Source organism: Oncorhynchus masou, chromosome 18, assembly GCF_036934945.1.
Source record: "Oncorhynchus masou masou isolate Uvic2021 chromosome 18, UVic_Omas_1.1, whole genome shotgun sequence".
NCBI lineage: Eukaryota > Metazoa > Chordata > Actinopteri > Salmoniformes > Salmonidae > Oncorhynchus > Oncorhynchus masou.
In genome coordinates this window covers 44,704,049-44,722,840 of record NC_088229.1, presented here as the reverse complement: position 1 = coordinate 44,722,840, position 18,792 = coordinate 44,704,049, and the positions used below count along the sequence as shown (strand labels likewise).

General features: G+C 43.8%; 1 protein-coding gene across 5 annotated transcripts in view; it reads left to right on the top strand.

The window, feature by feature from the left end:
* LOC135504680 (dedicator of cytokinesis protein 3-like) overlaps positions 1 to 10,020 on the top strand; it is a 58,111-nt gene extending 48,091 nt beyond the window's left edge. For 2 of the 5 annotated variants that reach the window (XM_064923460.1, XM_064923456.1), the window contains exons 44-54: positions 3,002 to 3,181; positions 3,328 to 3,411; positions 3,517 to 3,633; positions 3,720 to 3,841; positions 3,930 to 4,068; positions 4,148 to 4,229; positions 5,908 to 6,020; positions 6,240 to 6,324; positions 6,458 to 6,580; positions 6,697 to 6,779; positions 6,883 to 10,020. In XM_064923460.1, coding sequence (XP_064779532.1) covers positions 3,002 to 3,181; positions 3,328 to 3,411; positions 3,517 to 3,633; positions 3,720 to 3,841; positions 3,930 to 4,068; positions 4,148 to 4,229; positions 5,908 to 6,020; positions 6,240 to 6,324; positions 6,458 to 6,580; positions 6,697 to 6,779; positions 6,883 to 7,512 — 1,758 coding nt within the window. In that variant the 3' untranslated portion in view covers positions 7,513 to 10,020. Of the gene's footprint in view, positions 1 to 3,001; positions 3,182 to 3,327; positions 3,412 to 3,516; positions 3,634 to 3,719; positions 3,842 to 3,929; positions 4,069 to 4,147; positions 4,230 to 5,805; positions 5,884 to 5,907; positions 6,021 to 6,239; positions 6,325 to 6,457; positions 6,581 to 6,696; positions 6,780 to 6,882 lie in introns of those variants that run through there. The other 3 variants (XM_064923458.1, XM_064923457.1, XM_064923459.1) reach the window with 3 other exon arrangements.
* The last annotated feature ends 8,772 nt before the right edge of the window (positions 10,021 to 18,792 follow it).

Sequence of the window (18,792 nt, the reverse complement as noted above, 5' to 3'; positions counted from 1 at the left end):
TCCAATCCACTCATTGTGTAATTTGTGATTTCCAACTTGTTGTGTAATGTTTATGTGCAATGGCCGATGAGCACCGATATGTTTTTATCTATAATTTGATTGAAAAGATTGAAAAGGATTTGCCAGTACATTGTAGACGTGATTCATGATGATGACTGCTTGTCTCGCTTGCTAGCTAAGATTTTGAAAGTATGATGTTGACATGATCTGTCCAATCAAAGCTATGGTTGATATGATTTGACATCATTTTTCCTGTGGCTAATGACCTTTCTTGGACGGACACTTCTAATTGAACTCTATGGCAACACCCAAGGGGGCTTGAACTTTCTAGCTCTCCCTGTAGATTTTGCGGTGACGTAGTGTCACCATGGGTGACAGAACGCTGAGCCAATCACGTCGCAACTAGAGAAGATTGCCAGCCCCTACGCTCTGTATTTTACGCTTGCTGCCCCTCCACCACAGAGAGCACTGAGCTACGCTGAAACAACAACATTTTGGAGCTGCCTTACTCAAGAAAGCAAAAAAGAGATCATGTTTGTATGCAGATTTATTAACTCAACAAATTTTGTTTGCAATCCGATATGTAATATGTATTAATGCCGAAAAATGCAAAAAAGTATTATTATAATATTTGTTTAGCTCAACAGGTTGAGCTCAAAACATTTGGGTCTCTGCCCCACCTGCGAGTAAAGCACTGAGATGCAGTGCCTTACTATTCATGGATGATGCAATGGAAGCAATCAAATCATTCTGAATTGATTTTTGACATCCCGGAGAAGACAGTAGAAACTTCTATATGCTCAGCAAGTAAAGCATCATAACTTGGGCCTCCCGAGTGGCAAGCGGTCTAAGGCACTGCTTCTCAGTGCTAGAGGTGTCACTATAGATCTGGGTTCGATCCCGGGCTGTATCACAACCTGCCATGATTGGGAGCCCCATAGGACTGCGCACAATTGGCCCAGCTTCGTCCGGGTTAGGCGAGGGTTTGGCCGGGGGGGCTTTACAAGTAGGCCGTCATTGTAAATCAGAATTAGTTCTTAACTGACTTGACTAGTTAAATAAAGGTTAAATAAAAAATTACCTCTGCAAGCTCCTTATAGTTCTGTTAGCTGAACGTTCCTTCTGCCCCTAAGTAAAAGCCAACTCTTAAACTGCTTGTGATCCTGTTCTTCTTAACTTCTCATTGTGTCGCATAGTTTGAATACACAGACGTTTGTCCATTTACATGATCGATGCAGCTTTTTCCAAGAAGCTTGAATCTGATTTGGGCAATGAAACAAAAATCGACTATATTGTTGTTTGCATTATCTAGCCATTCTGGTGCAGAAAACTGCACTCTGGTACCTAGCTAACATTAGCACTGTCTACTAAAGTTATCATGGAAAATTGAAATAAATTGCACTAACTCCACACAAAAATAAAGTTTGAAAACTGAGAACACTACATAAAATCTACCTCCTACTAGAAACTAATTTGAATTGAATAATATTCTAAAAATGCTCAACTATCACTCTTCACTCTAAATCTCTATCCAAATGTAACCAACTCACCAAGCTTCTCAACACATAGAACCCCCATTTTTTTATTTAACCTTTATTTAACGAGGCAAGTCAGTTAAGAACAAATTCTTATTTACAGCCTTATTCTAAAATGTATAAAATTGTTTTTAACCCTCATCAATCTACACAAAATACACCATAATAACAAAGCAAAAACAGGTTTTTAAAATTTTTGCATTTAAAAAAAATAAATAAATACAACATATCACATTTACATAACTATTCAGACCCTTTACTCTGTACTTTGTTGAAGCACCTTTGGCAGCGATTACAGCCTCGAGTCTTCTTGGGTATGTTGCCACAAGCTTGACTCACCTGTATTTGGGTAGTTTCTCCCATTCTTCTCTGCAGATCCTCTCAAACTCTGTCAGGTTGGATGTGGTGAATGTTGCTCCACAGCTATTTTCAGGTCTCTCCAGAGACGTTTGAAGAGTTTCAAGTCCGGGCTCTGGCTGGGCCACTCAAGGACATTTAGAGACTTGTCCCAAAGCAACTCCTGCGTTGTCTTGGCTGTGTGCTTAGGGTTGTTGTCCTATTAGAAGATAAACCTTCACCCCAGTCTGAGGTCCTGAGCGCTCTGGAGCAGGTTTTCATCAAGGATCTCTCTGTACTTTGCTCCGTTCATCTTTCCCTTGATCCTGAATAATCTTGCAGTCCCTGCCGCTGAAGAACATCCCCACAGCATGATGCTGCCACCACCATGCTTCACCTTAGAGATGGTGCCAGGTTTCCTCCAGACGTGATGCTTGGCATTCAGGCCAACCAGAGAATGTTGTTCTTCATTGTCTGAGTCCTTTAGGTGCCTTTTTGGAAAACTCCTAGCAGGCTGTCGTGCATTTTACTGAGGAGTGGCTCCCGTCTAGCCACTCGACCATGAAGGCCTGCTTGGTGGAGTGCTGCAGAGATGGTTGTCCTTCTGGAACCTTCTCCCATCTCCACAGAGGAGCTCTGTCAGAGTGACCATCGGGTTCTTGGTCACCTCTCTGACCAAGGCCCTTCTCTCCTGATTGCTCAGTTTGGCCGGGCGGTCAGCTCTAGGAAGAGTGTTGGCGCTTCCAAACTTCTTCCATTTAAGAATGATGGAGGCCACTGTGTTGGGCACCTTCAATGCTGCAGACATTTTTTGTTACCCTTCCCCAGATCTGTGCCTCGACACAATCCCGTCTCGGAGCTCTACAGACAATTCCTCAAGGGTTATCAATGGAAACAGGATGCACCTGAGCTCAATTTCGAGTCTCGTTACGAAGGGTCTGAATAATTATGTAAATAAGGTATTTCTGTTTTTTATTTTTAATACATTTGCAAATACACTGTTTTGGCTTCGTCATTATGCGGCATTGTGCGTAGATTTCAGATTTTTTTTAGAATAAGGCTGTAACGTAACAATGTGGAAAAAGTGAAGGTGTCTGAATACTTTCCGACGGTACTGTGTGTGTGTGCAGTTGGAGGTGAGCCCTCTGGAGAATGCCATCTACGTGGTGGAGAATAAGACCCAGGAGCTGCGGACCCTGATTAGCCAGTACCAGAACAGACAGCACCATGGCAACATTAACCCCCTCAGCATGCTGCTCAACGGGGTCATAGACGCTGCCGTCAATGGGGGCATTGCCAGATACCAGGAGGTACTAAGGGAAGGGAGGGAGATGGGGGTGGGTTGGTTGGTCGGTCGGTGGATTTGAATGGATACTTTGGTAATTTTCTTCCAGAACATATATTGTTATCTGCCATGCCTTGTAATGCATTCATATTCTATATTCCTCCTCCACAGGCGTTCTTTGAAAAGGACTACATGAACAGCCACACAGAGGACACAGAGAAGATCACTCAGCTCAAAGACTTGATGCAGGAACAGGTCAGACAAAGCTCTTAACTCGTCACTGGCCAGTGGTCCACACAGTGTATATGGCTATAGAAGACAGAAACCATATCTTTCCTACGTGTCGTTTCATTGTCACAGGTTCACATCCTTGGAGTGGGGCTGGCCGTCCATGAGAAGTTGGTGCACCCAGAAATGCGTCCCCTGCACAAAAAGCTGATAGATCAGTTCCACATGATGAGGACTGGTTTACATCAGGTGAGTGGTTCTACATACTCTTCTGTTTGTGTGTCCTAATGAGTTGGTGCGTGTGTGTGTGCAGTCCGAGTGATTATTCAGAGCAGTGTTTATATGTGGCCCAGCAGGGGTTGCCAGCAGCCTGCACTGGAGTCAACAATCCCAGAGGCATCCTGACCACTCACAGCCACATGAGCCCAGAAAGTGTCCGTCTGATTCACAGACACAGGTCAGTCACATATTGTATAAGATTTAACTTGCAAAAAAAGAGATGCTACAGTAATCTGTGAGATTAGAATATGATTCTCTCTCTGCAGCCCTATGAACCTGCAGGGTTCTATCCGTCAGTCCTCCTCCTCCCTCTCTTCTCACACCTCCAGCGAGGCGGGAGGAAACCTGGTCATCCTGACAGACGGCCTATTGGGAGAGCACCCTGAGGACACGGCTCACATGGAGGTGGGTGGAATGAATACACACACATGCAGGTTTTGTATGTTTTGAAGATATGTGAATGAACAGATGTATTATTTTACAGCCAAGCCCCTCCTCCTCCAGTCTGAGCTCCATTCGGTCCACCTCCTCCCAGGTTATTAACTCTGCCCCATCTAGTGCCAGAGGTGAGTGTCACCTGCACCAGGCAGTAAATACTTCCAACTCATCATTATCATGTTCTTGGCCAGTTGTACATTTAACATTCTCAACAATGTACAGTACCAGTCAAAAGTGTTTCTTTATTTTTTTACTATTTTCTACATTGTAGAATAAAAGTAAAGACATTACAGCTATGAAATAGCAAACATGGCATCATGTAGTAAAAAAAAAGTGTTAAACAAATCAAAATATATTTTGGATTTTAGGTTCTTCAAAGTAGCCACCCTTTGAAAAACAAATGATAGTCCCACTAAGCGCAAACCTGATTGGATGGTATATCACTGCAGAATACCATTGTAGCCATACTGGTTAAGTGTGCCTTGAATTCTAAATAAATCACAGTGCCACCAGCAAAGCACCATCACACCACCTCCTCCATGCTTCATGGTGGGAACCACACATGCAGAGATCATCCGTTCACCTACTTTGCTTCTCATAAAGACAAAAATCTCAAATTTGTACTCAAACCAAAGGACAGATTTCAACCAGTCTGATATCCATTGCTCATATTTCTTGGCCCAACAAGTCTCTTCTTCTTATTGGTATCCTTTAGTAGTGTTTTCTTTGCAGCAATTCGAACATGAAGGCATGATTCACGCAGTCTCCTCTGAACAGTTGATGTTGAGATGTGTCTGTTACTTGAACTCTGTGAAGCATTTAATTGGGCTGCAATCTGAGCTGCAGTTATCTTTAATGAACTTATCCTCTGTAGCAGAGGTAACTCTGTGTCTTCCTTTCCTGTGGTGGTTCTCATGAGAGCCAGTTCCATCATAGAGCTTGATGGTTTTTGCGATTGCACTTGAAAAAACTTTCGAAATTCATGTCTTAAAGTAATGATGGACTGTCGTTTCTCTTTGCTTATTTGAGCCTTTTTTACCATAATATGGACTTTATCTTTTTCCAAATAGGGCTATCTTCTGTATATCATCCCTAGCTAGTCACAATATAACTGATAAGCTCAAACACATTAAGAAGAATATGTTAATTGAACTGCATTCCAGGTGACTACCTTATGAAGCTGGTTGAGAGAATGCCAAGAGTGTGCAAAGCTGTCATCAAGGCAAAGGGTGGCTACTTTGAAGAATCTCAAATATAACATATATTTTGTTTTGTTTCACACTTTTGTGAGCTGGGAACCGATAAATGGTCACCATATGTAGGAGAGTCAATTTGTTAATTGGCGAACCGAGGAGTTTGCTCCTCTCCTCGAAAGCCTCGGATATGCAAATGTATCCTATTCGAAAGAGATGTGAAATCTGCCAAACCCCCTTTTGAATCATCTGTTGTTTTATCGGAGGAGAAAAGCATTCGCACGTTAACAAAATGCTACTTATATTTTTATCGACTATAAAATGTCTGGCACAACTAGCAACATTTATTTTTACCACTTTACACATGTTTCGCGATTCCTCATCTGTAAACGTAATTTGCCTGATAACGGGTTAGTGGAGAAGGAGAATCTCATTTCATACAAGAGCATTTGTTTCCAGGCTTCCTCTCCTTTCCTCCTCACATCAATTATCTTTGACCTTTTTTTAAAAGGAGGGAAGGAGAGGATGAAGAAGAGAACCTGAAGAATTTAGCAAATCCAATTGAGATTCTCCCAATGGGTCTCTGATGTCTGTCTGACCTGTCCACCCCCAGGCTCTCCGTCCCTGCCGGATAAAGCCAAACACAACCGGGAGGTGATGATGCTTCTGCCGCCTCACCAGAGAGTCAACAACACCATGTACTACACCATGACTGAGAACGGACAGGTGCTGACATTACAGACCAAACTCTGTTAAAATAGCACTGAAGTGAACTGATGACATTGCTGCGTTAGTTAATTAAGGAGAAGACGACAGCTAGTTCACTGAGCGTGAGAACGATAGGCTGGCCAAAGCAGAAATAGACTGGTACTGAGCCCCCAGAACACACTGTTTGTTCTTGTCCTTTTCAGTTATCTTTAGATTCTGGTGTCTCTCTGTTTGCAGAGCAACCATCAGCAACGTGCCTTACTCCAGCAAGTGAACCCCTGTAAGCCGTGTGTTGACCCTTCCATGAGCTTGCCAGAGAAAGGTGAGTATACTGTATGCCTGTCTTAAAATTGGTAAATGCTGGTGTTCTCTAGTGTTCATGAGAAATGGCCTAAGTAGGACAGAACTTAGTCCTAGCTCTGTAGTGAGCCTGTGGTTTGCTGGTGTTCCCCCAGTGTTCCCTAGTGGCCCGAGCAGCTGGAGTCTAGATGGCGAGGGCAGGGAGACAGTGCCCTACATCCAGGGACCTACAGGGGGCATCATCATGCCCCCTGTCCCACCCAGGTCCTTCCCACCAGGTACCACCAATTTATATACACCTTATCTATGGGTAAGAGTCCCTTGGCTGTCATGTCCACTAGACAGGAGGTTTTGGAGGTTTATTCTGATATGACTGTTTTCACCTCCGCTTTAGGTCACTTCCTGATGCACTTTGATGCGTTCCACCACCAGAACAGTGACCCACCCCCGGCACTGCCTGTTCGCTCTCTCAGAAAGGTAACAGACCATTCAACATACTGTACCGGTACATCTTCTTTACTTGGTCAACAGATGCCAACCCATTTCTTATCTTCCTCTTTCTCTCTCTCCATCCCTCCAGTCTCCTCTCCACCCCATACCTGGCTCCCCCACTAGTCCCCAGTCAGCCCTGGGGGGCAGTAATTCCACCCTCTCGGGCAGTGCCAGCAGCGGGGTCTCCTCTCTGAGTGAGAGTAACTTTGGGGCCCAGTACCCCGATGCCCAAATTGTGCGGAATGACGCCATGGAGCCCTTACCCAGCCACCTGTGGACCCCTGATGAGTACCTGGCATCTCCCTATCTGCACATCCACTACAGTGGGCCAGAACCAGAGTCCCTCGACCATGTCCGACCCTTTCACTACCGTAACCCTGTCTCACACCTCCCCCAATCCCAAACTCACTTCCACCCCCACTCTCACCACCAACCGGCCATCCTTGACGGCCACCCTCATCCCCACGGGCCCACCCACCACCAGGTACCCCTCCACGGCCCACATCACATTCCTTACCGGCGCCCTCAGCCCCCAGCTGTGCCCCCCAAGCCCTACCTGAGGGAAGGGTGCATCCCTGAGGAGGACCTGAGCTCCCTGGTGCCCCAGCCCATCCCCCTTCCTCGGAGGATCTTCCACTCCCCCCATAGCCACAGAGAGGAGCTAGCCAAGGCTGCCTGGGAGCAGTGCATCAGCGAGGAGCACGAGGAGACACCATGAGGAGACTACAGCGCTGGGCCTCTTGGTACATCTTACTAGTCTAAAGTGGCTCCCTTCCTGTTGTCTCCTTGCCATCATCTGTATTGATGTGAAAGAACATGGGCTGGTGAATCATGCAAATACATTGTAGGCATTAACAATATTGCTGTCATCCATCCCATGTTTTTATATCAGAGCAGATGAAGGGGAGAGGAAGCCACTTTAGACTATTGAGTTACACCTTCACTCTCCAGTGTATTCAGTCTGATTCTGAATGGATGAAGCAGCATCATAGGAATTAATAAGGGAATAGTATCTGTTGGACAATATGACTGATAAAAATCACTTTGTTTAAATAGATGTTGACTGTACACTGTTGTACAACTAGTCTGTGAGCATGTTTATTTTCATTTGAGACATTATACAGCCGTTTTGTGAAACATGACGATCCTCATCAACATGATCAACCCATACGATCCCCAAATAGAATCCCTCCTCCCTTTTCCACAACGAAAGGCAACTGCACAAAGTTATACTCTTAGTAAAGTCATGATGACTTTTCTGCTTTTAATACTCCATATATCTATCCTATTATTTTGATACACTTGCTACAGTATGTATGGGGTTTTCAAATGGACTTTCCATCCTCTGATTTACAAAACGCTGTATAGTGCTTCACCATATGACATTCTCCAATCTTCTGTTCTATTCTGCTACCTGCTTCTCATTGAAAGCAGGTCTGTTATTTGGACCTGGGTCACTCTTCTTGACCAAAGCCTCGAGGGACATATAAACCTCAGTTTAGGATTATCCCTCCATACAGTACGTATGGAAAACAATGTGAATGTATTCAAACAAGATGTGCTGTTTTGTATGACACAAGTGGCAGGTCTTCTTTTCTGTTCATGTGAAGTTGTCTTTATTACATTGTCTTCTTGCCTTTTGTGTAACAGACCGAAATATCTCATGAGAGGAGCGTGAATGTGACCCAGACTGAAAGAGCTGATAAATCCTTGGGGGGACTACAAGGGAGGGGTGGGATTGTCCGGTGCCACAGAGAGCTCTGGAACAACAGCGAGTTCCCAATGTCAGTTGCACAGGTTGAGTTGGACTCCATAAGACTGAATTGTTCCTTGAAAGGAGATAGTGATGGAGAAAATGAACCGTGGTGAAAACATCCTTAACCCTCATCTAGGAGTAAGATGAGAAGTAGCGAAGAATAATGGCTCAACAGTACCTCAACCACCTACTGGACTGACTATACTCGTAAAAACAATTATCACACCCTCTCTCTGCCTCTCTATGTTTCAAGACCATGTCAATTAACAAGTCATACATATGGACTGTGTGTAAAAGGACTAAAGGCAATTACATTGCTCCTGTCAGTTACCTGTTCTACTCACCGTCACCCCCTTCTGCCCACCAAATGGCAAATCCAAACTCCCTCAAACAGTGTTCTAAAACAACTACCTGCCTTAAGTGCACTGAAATGCAGTATCAGTCTCTCATTCTGACACCTCGCTTGACTGTTTCTGTGAAGCTCATGAAATGTCAGCTCTCATTTTTCCATCACGTTCTCTACGCTTTCCGAACAAACCTCATGATATCTATGTGTGACATCTGTTTTGTCCTGCCTTGGTTTGTAGAGCTACAGTATACTTAGTTTTTGCCTGCAGTTTCTCTTCACTCTGATCTGCAATAGAGAGATGTTTGTGTGTGCAGAGGAGGAGTATGAGAAGCTCAGACAGGACCATGAGGTTGACCTCCTTGGGCAATGAAAGTACAACAGACAGTGTTTGCTGAGATGTAATGTATAACCAACCAGTGGGTTGGAAGGTGGAGGTTACTGTTAAAAAATACAGGTCTTTGTTTCCCCGTGTAGTTTTTTTGCAGGTGAATGCTTTGCTTTGTGTTCTTGCACATTAGGTTGTCCACTGATCAGACAACATCTATTTTTGTATGCAGGTACATCCAGTTGTGAGGACATAGTTCACCGATGTCTCATGGAAGGATGCAGGGTATGGTTTGCAGACTGTGGAATTAGTATGGAAGAACAGAACTATGGATCAAATATAAGATGAAAGTCAGATGTATGGGGAGGCTGATGTTTGTGTGAAGAGGAGCGATACTCAGATCAAATATAGCTACAATAGAATTTTTCAATGTAAATTCTGTTACTGTACATACAGCGGTATTGTGAAATATTTTTGAAAATTATTGCAGACCCCCCTAAAATAATTTTAGTGTTGTTTTGTGTAAATACATGTACTCCAGAAATTGATGTAATTGATGAATATCTATAATCAATGTTTAAAGAAGACAAATACATTAGACTGTGGTTGTCTGCATTGTTCTCGACTTCAAGTCTTCAAATATAAATACTTTATACACTTTTCAATGTGCTTTCTTGTACAGATGGTGTTAGCATGATCAAACAGTGTTTGGTTGTAAAGGTGGTTTTCCTACTCCCATAACTGCTGTGGTATGGATTCATTAACAATGCCAAACATTAAAGACAATCTTTTATCAGCTCTATCTCTGTAATTTCCATCGCTTGCTGCTCTGTGGAAAATAGAACCAATGATTGGCAGTATGTTTGACAGGGAATGGAAATTGACAGTAGGTGACACCGTTACTTCCACATACACAAATCACTGTCAGTCAATCTTTATAAGAAGGACATTTGGTTGCACACAGATGTGACAGTTCAATACACATATTTAGCTATAAAGAAATGCATTTGGTTGTGAAATGTTTTTTTTCCCTTGTAAGGTTCAAAGAAGCAAAAGGCATGACCTCTTGTAGGAACTTTGTATAGAAAGTTTTAAAAAGAAAATGAAGTGAAGATAATTCACCAAAAGCAAAGCTAAATTGACAGCTTTAAATATAATTAAGTATCAAAAGTAAAAGTATAAACAGTTTCACAATCCTTTAATATATATATTAAGTAAACCAGACTGCACCATTTTAATTTATTTTACACAGATGGCCAGGGGCACACTTCAACAATCAGAATCATCATAATTTAAAAAGTAAGCATTTGTTTAGTGAGTCCACCAGATCAGAGGCAGTAGGGATGACCAGGGATGTTCTCTGTTCAGTGAGTCCTCCAGATCAGAGGCAGTAGGGATGTTCTATTGATACGAATTAAAGTGTAACAAGTACTTTCGGGTGTCAGGAACAATTTATGGAGTAAAAAGTACTTTATTTTCTTTAGGAATATGGCAGTAAAAGTTGTAAAATATATCAATCGTAAAGTACAGTTACCCCCAAAAAACGACTCAAGTACAGTGAGGGGAAAAAAGTATTCGATCCCCTGCTGATTTTGTACGTTTGCCCACTGACAGAAATGATCAGTCTATAATTTTAATGGTAGGTTTATTTGAACAGTGAGAGACAGAATAACAACAACAAAAATCCAGAAAAACGCATGTCAAAACGCATGTTATAAGTTGATTTGCATTTTAATGAGGGAAATAAGTATTTGACCCCCTCTCAATCAGAACGATTTCTGGCTCCCAGGTGTCTTTTATACAGGTAACAAACTGAGATTAGGAGCGCACTCTATGATATAATATGGTACTGACATGTTGAATGCACCGAGCTGTCTGTTTTAACTGCTGGCACACAGCTCTGACACCCACGCATAACCCACAAGGCTTTCCACAAGAGGTCTCTTCACAGTCCCAAAGTCCAGAACAGACTATGGGAGGCTCACAGTACTAAATAGAGCCATGACTACATGGAACTCTATTCCACATCAAGTAACTGATGCAAGCAGTAATATTAGACTTAAAAAACAGATTAAATGGAACAGCGGGGACTGTGAAGCAACACAAACATAGGCACAGACACATGCGCGCACACACACACACACACACACACACACACACACACACACACACACACACACACACACACAATAAAACATGCGCACTATACACACACGTACACACGGATTTTGGACTGTAGATATGTGGTGGATAAGGTCCTGAGGGCACACAGTGTGTTGTTAAAATTGTGAATGTATTGTTATGTTTTTAAAATTATATGAACCACCTTAAATTTGCTAGACCTCAGGAAGAGTAGCTGCTGCCTTGGCCAGAGGTCAGCATGTGGGTAAGTCAGAGCTCAGGCACGATAGACTAGTTTCCCACTAGTAATTACCAGTTGGAGGGATGTTCAAGTGGATTTTTCCCAGTGGTACTTTGTTAGGATCGTAGCATTACCTGCCACATATCTGGAAGACAGCAAGGGCAGGTATGTAATGCTGCATTCGTAACCAAGTGGGAGGTGGACATTTACCACATACGACTGTGAATAATCGATTTGAACGGCACTCCAACTGGTATTTACTAGTGGAAACTCGCCTACTATCCAAAGTCCCCACTCACCTAAGGAAATTACCTTGATAACGGCATTTTCTGCACTTAAATGCAGCAAAACATGATTTATAAAAAGCTCTCCATTAATATGGTTTTTGAACACGATCATTTGTTTACAAGCATGATAGCTGTAATCCTAATTTTAGTTGATGGTTTATGTAGCTTTTTGGCCATTAGCCAATCAGCGTTTCTCAACAAGTTGAAAGCACATGAATCAAAGGAGGTTGGTGGGAACTTAATTGGGGAGGATGGGCTTGTAGTAATGGCTCGGAGCGGGAAATATGGAATGGTATCACTACTGGTAAATTCCCACTTCTCTCCTGGTTACAAAAGGAGCATAAATCAAATTATTACACATTTTAAACATGACTATTTCCATGCATATAATATTTTTTTTAAATTCTCTTTATATACATTTTAGATTAGTTTTCAATATATAAATGCTGAAGCATACACATTTTATTACTGTCTTCTCCGCCTGGCTGCCTTTTCCAACTCAGTTTGTCAGCTTGAGACATCTCCTTCTCCTCCTTGAAGTCTTCTCCGCCTGGCTGCCTTTTCCAACTCGGTTTGTCAGCTTGAGACATCTCCTTCTCTTCCTTGAATTCTTCTCCGCCTGGCTGCCTTTTCCAACTCAGTTTGTCAGCTTGAGACATCTCCTTCTCCTCCTTGAAGTTTTCTCTGCCTGGCTGCCTTTTCCAACTCAGTTTGTCAGCTTGAGACATCTCCTTCTCCTCCTTGAAGTCTTCTCCGCCTGGCTGCCTTTTCAACTCAGTTTGGCAGCTTGAGACATCTCCTTCTCCTTGAAGTCTTCTCCGCCTGGCTGCCTTTTCCAACTCAGTTTGTCAGCTTGAGACATCTCCTTCTCCCCTTGAAGTCTTCTCCGCCTGGCTTCCTTTTCCAACTCAGTTTGTCAGCTTGAGACATCTCCTTCTCCCCCTTGAAGTCTTCTCCGGAGATTAACTGTAGATCAGCTTCCTTTTCCAACTCAGTTTGTCAGCTTGAGACATCTCCTTCTCCTCCTTGAAGTCTTCTCCGCCTGGCTTCCTTTTCCAACTCAGTTTGTCAGCTTGAGACATCTCCTTCTCCTCCTTGAATTCTTCTCCGCCTGGCTGCCTTTTCCAACTCAGTTTGTCAGCTTGAGACATCTCCTTCTCCTCCTTGAAGTCTTCTCCGCCTGGCTGCCTTTTCCAACTCGGTTTGTCAGCTTGAGACATCTCCTTCTCCTCCTTGAAGTCTTCTCCGCATGGCTGCCTTTTCCAACTCGGTTTTGCAGCTTGAGACATCTCATTCTCCATCCTTTTATAACTCTACCTTTAAGGTGGCCTCCAGCACAGCCGGATCAGTCATGGTCATGAGGAGTCTGGCATCAGCTTCACTCTGACTGCTTATCTTCGTCATTTCCTATCTCTCAACTTCATATTCCCATTTGTGTGTAGAAGACACCAGACATTTGTGGGTCACATTGTATTGAGGTTGTCCTTGCTCCCAGTTTTTGAATGAGTCGGCACTCTGGTCTGACCACTTGAAGGAGTCTCTGTGCAGGCCGATCCACATATGATACCCCCACTTTGTAGTCGTCTGGATCCTCTGGTTTTCATTCTGGTTCAGGGCACTGGCTAGGTCTGTGTGGTGCTGTCGACGGTACTTCTGACAATCTTCCCAGATAGATGTTGCTGTGGATTTAGCATTTAAGGAATTTATCTCAGAAATGAGAGAAATAGGCAGATTTCATAACCCCAATAGTTACTGTAAATACAAGGACTACTGTCAAGGGATATGTGGGTTAGTGTTTAAGTAGTTGGGGAAGTAAAGACATGTATTGATAAAAACAAAAATATGTTATGGCCGAGATTAAATCCGTATCGTGGAAGATTTGAATGCTGAGAATGCATTCACGGTAACCTCGGCAGATGTCGGTTCAATAGGATAATACCTTAAAATGTTAATCCCACTATTATGCAGTTTTTAAATCTGTACCGTACCATCTTCCAGTCGTTCAGTGCGTTTGTGCACGATATTGTTGGGTTGTCATCCCCCAAGTTCCCGTCTCGACATTCCCCTGAATGTAACCAATACCACCTGACAGAATCCTCCTTCTGCAGCCCTATCCAGACTGATCCTCTATAACCACTGCCTACAGAGTCCTCCATGCTGTCTATGGTGGCCAGGTCAGTGTATCTCCCTCTGCAGTAATTATGGGCTTCACAACTGCGCACACACAAATGTACAGACAGACTGACAGACGGGCAGATGAACAGACAGACAGACACAAAAATAGTGCCACTGACCTGAGAGGAGCAAGACGAGAAATATCCTCCCCTCCATAGCTGTAATGGAGTTAGTTGTAAAACAAGGAATAATAGTAACGATGGTCAAACTCCTTTGTCCATTTCGTAACACATTATATAAATCTTCCCTTTTCAACATTGAACGTTCAAATTTCGATGATTACATTCTAAGATAGTGACAATGGCATGATATTTATTTTTACAGTATTTGTCATTATGATTATTTTCAAAGTTTGATTCATTAATATGTCAGGTTTCCTTGGAATACCTTTAAACAACCAAGTCAAGATAGTATACCAGTCTTTTTAATAAAAGAGAATAGTTCTTACCTACAAAGGGAATGGCTGAGGTTCCAGATCCAAAGCTTTTCCATCTGCTAAGGATATTGTGTATATCCCTCTTCTTGTCCATCTTTCTTCAGATATAGTAACATCTCTACTCAATGTCACAGTACTAGCACACCTGATTTAATCAGTTAAACGCTTCATCATTTATTTTTAACAGGTATGCAAATGCTGGGCTGGAACAGGAGGCTGAAAAGATTTGGCATTGGCCCTCAGATCCTCAAAAGGTTCTACAGCTGCACCATTGAGAGCATCTTGAATGGTACGGCCACTGCACTACCCTCGACCTCAAAGCTACAGATGGTGGTGCGGATTTCACTTGGGCTGTGCTCCCTGCCATCCAGGACTTCTATATCAGGCTGTGTCAGAGGAAGGCCCAAAAAATTGCTAGACTTAGACTGATCACTCTGCTACCGTCCGGCAAATGGTAATAGAGCATCGCCTCTCGCACCAATAGATTCTGTGACAGCATCTACCCCCAAGCCATAACACTGCTAAATAGTTACTCAAATGTTTACCTGGACTAGCTGCATTGACCTTATCTTACACTGACTCTATGCACACTCACAAGACTCTACTCACTCACTCAGTCACACTCTACACTGACACTCTCACACAAACTCATACACTACATAGGTACGCACGGACACACACACACACACATCCTATGCTGCTGGTACTCTGTTCTTTATTTTACTTATATTATTATAATCTATTCTGATGCCTAGGCACTTTAGCCCTGCCTTGTGTACATATGCTTTATGTACATATCTACCATATCTCCCCTGCTTTATGTACATATCTACCTCAAATACCTTGTACCCCTGCACGTTGATATGGTACTGGTACCCTGTGTATATAGACAAGTCGTTACTCATTGTGTATTTATGTTACGGTTTTCTTCTGGTGAAAGAGAGGCGGACCAAAACGCAGCGTGGTTATTTATAAACATCTTTATAATAAAGATGATAACGTGAACAATATACTTATACAAAACAAGAAAACGTGGAAAACCGAAAACAATCCTAACTGGTGCAAAACACAGACAGGAACAATCACCCACGAAATACCCAAAGAATATGGCTGCCTAAATATGGTTCCCAATCAGAGACAATGAAAAACACCTGCCTCTGATTGAGAACCACTATAGGCAACCATAGACTTTCTTAGACTACTTAACTTAACACAATCCCATAAACTAGAAAACCCCTAGACAAAACAAACCACATATATCACCCATGTCACACCCTGGCCTAACCACAATAATGAAGAAGACACAAAATACTAAGGCCAGGGCGTGACAGTACCCCCCCCCCCCAAAGATGCGGACTCCCGGCCGCACACCTAAGCCCATAGGGGAGGGTCTGGGTGGGCGTCTGGCGCTCTGGCGCTGGACCCACTGGAAGCTCGGGACTGAGGTAGCTCGGGACTGAGGGGTAGCTCAAAACTGAGAGGAAGCTCAGGATTGAGAGGAAGCTCAGGACTGAGAGGAAGCTCAGGTAGGTTGACGACTCTGGCAGATCCTGGCTAAATGGCGGTTCTGGCAGATCCTAGCTGACTGGCCGATCCTGGCTGAATGGCGGACCCTGCCTGAATGGCGGATCTTGGCCGACTGGCGGATCTGGCAGATCTTGGCTGACTGGCAAATCCTGGCTGACTGGCGGATCTGGCCTATCCTGGCTGACTGGCGGATCCTGGCTGACTGGCGGATCTGGCGGTTCCAGGCTGACTGGCGGCTCTGGCGGATCCTGGCTGACTGGCGGCTCTGGCGGATCCATGCTGACAGGCGGGAGACTCTGGTGGCTCATGACAGGCGGGAGACTCCGGCGGCCACCGGAGGGCTGGTGCGTGGCGGTGGAACTGGAAAGACCGGACCGTGCAGGCGCACTGGAGCTCTTGAGCACCGAGCCTGTCCAACCTTACCTGGTTGAATGCTCCCGGTCGCCCTGCCAGTGCGGCGAGGTGGAATAGCCCGTACTGGGCTATGCAGGCGAACCGGGGACACCGTGCGCAAGGCTGGTGCCATGTAAGCCGGCCCAAGGAGACGCGCTGGAGACCAGCTGCGTAGAGCTGACACTTGGCTCGATGCCCACTCTAGCCCGGCCGATACGAGGAGCTGGTATGTACCCCGCACAGGGCTGTGCACCCGCACTGGAGACACCGTGCGCTCCACAGCATAACACAGTGCCTGCCCGGTCTCTCTCGCCCCCGGTAAGCACAGGAAGTTGGCGCAGGTCTCCTACCTGGCTTCGCATGTTTCCTTCAGGACATGCACACAATATGCTTTGTTTGCTTAAAGCCAGACATCAGTGGAAATGTTGTTAACTACTCAACTCCATCCATTTACTATGCTTTGTGTTTGAATAAATAGTAGAGAATCTGTCAGGTCTTTGATGCTGTGGTCATGATGATTCCAGTAACTGCATTGTGTTGCCTACACCACAGTTATTGTCACCCACACTGTGTATGTGTGCATTGTGCCGCCATACACTCTAAAAATGAGGAGTTCAACAAGGGTTCTTCTAAGATCCTCAAAGCTCTTAGAAGATGAATATTAAATCAACAAAGAGTTAATTAAGAATATGCAGGCTGTATCACATCCGGCAGTGATTGGGAGTTCCATAGGACGGCGCACAACTGGCCCAGCGTCGTCCGTGTTTGACCGGGGTAAGCTGTCATTGTAAATAAGAATTTGTTCCTAACTGACTTGCCTGGTTAAATGAAGGTTAAATAAAACAATTAAAATGAACATCTTGAAGGCTAGCTGTATTGGGTGCAGATGACTGAACAGCTCACTTTTGTGTCTGCAGGTATACAGAGGAAGAGGCATACAAAGGTATACAAATTGGTATTGGTATGTTGTGCAGATCACATGTACCATCCTCCTTTTTTATACTTATTTTCCACCATAATTTGCAAATAAATTCATAAAAAATCCTGCAATGTGATTTTCTGGATTTTTATTCATAACTTTGTCTGTCATAGTTTGTCTGTCAAACCTATGATGAAAATTACAGGCCTCTCTCATCTTTTTAAGTGGGAGAACTTGCACAATTGGTGGCTGACTAAATACTTTTTTGACCCACTGTATAGGGGTTCCCCCTCAGTTTAAATTTGAATAACCCCTAAAGGATTCTCCAGGAACCTTTTCTTTTTACAGTGTAAGCAAGTAAGAAAGTGTCCGTTCATGAAAGTGTGTGTGCATGTGTGTGTGTGTGTGTGTGTGTGTGTGTTACGAAAGGGTTCACTTCGGACCCCTGGGTCCATGGCAGACCCTAGAAGATGCTTTAGCCTACCCAATTCCCTCCTCCTGTGCTTCAGACAGCAAATAATACAAACTCTGGGAATGGATTAGGAAAAAGAACCTGAATAATAAAGGTAGCATAGCTACTGTGGTCTGACATCACAGCTCATTTATTCTCATTTGCTCTCATTCCAAAGTCTTTCCATGTAACGTACATAGAAAACAGGAGGCCTGTACAGGGTGTTGTACGTATTAAGGGGGAGAGAGAGGGAATGAGATGGATAGATTGTGTGATAAAGGTCAACGGCTGTTCAATTCACTCCATCAGTTAGCTGTCAAAATGCATTAGACTAGGTAGCAGACCTAGGCAGCCGTGCATTCAATGGTGCTATGTATACTTGTTCCTGCAGGTGGCACAAGTGCTCCTGTGCATTCTCAATCATATATACAGTATGGGCATTTGTACAGAGAACAATATTTGTTAATGATGTAGTGTTGGGACGTAAACATAATCAAAGATATTAGTTTCTGATTTGTAGATAATGCAAGATAATGATGTTTTGCTTTCAGTGTATGCATGAATCAATTTGTTGTATTATTGTGTGCAGTGAGAGATTTTAGTAAGAATACGAGAGAGGAAGATACATAGGGTGTGAGTGAGAAGGAGCAAGAAAGAGAGAGAGGGGGAGTAGAAAGATGGAGCGCGAGAGGGATGCGGGAGGTAGCGACAGAGGGCATGGATATTTTATGACCTTTGGCACAATGCTCTGGAGCAGAATTAGGCTGTAGAGAGGAGGAGAGAGAGAGAGACAGAGAAAGTGAGTGAGGGAGGGAGATCCAATTCTACAGTAGGCAAATCAGCCAACACTAACAATAGCTCGTCCATATCAGCAGCGTAGAGAAACTGGATAATTTGAATACTTTCATGGCCCTCAGCTGAATTTACATAAAGGGACGTCACAGCCTGGTGAAAGGGTAATATTGTTGCATGTCTTCTGAGACCACGTGTAAGTGAATAACTATGGCAACAGTAATGA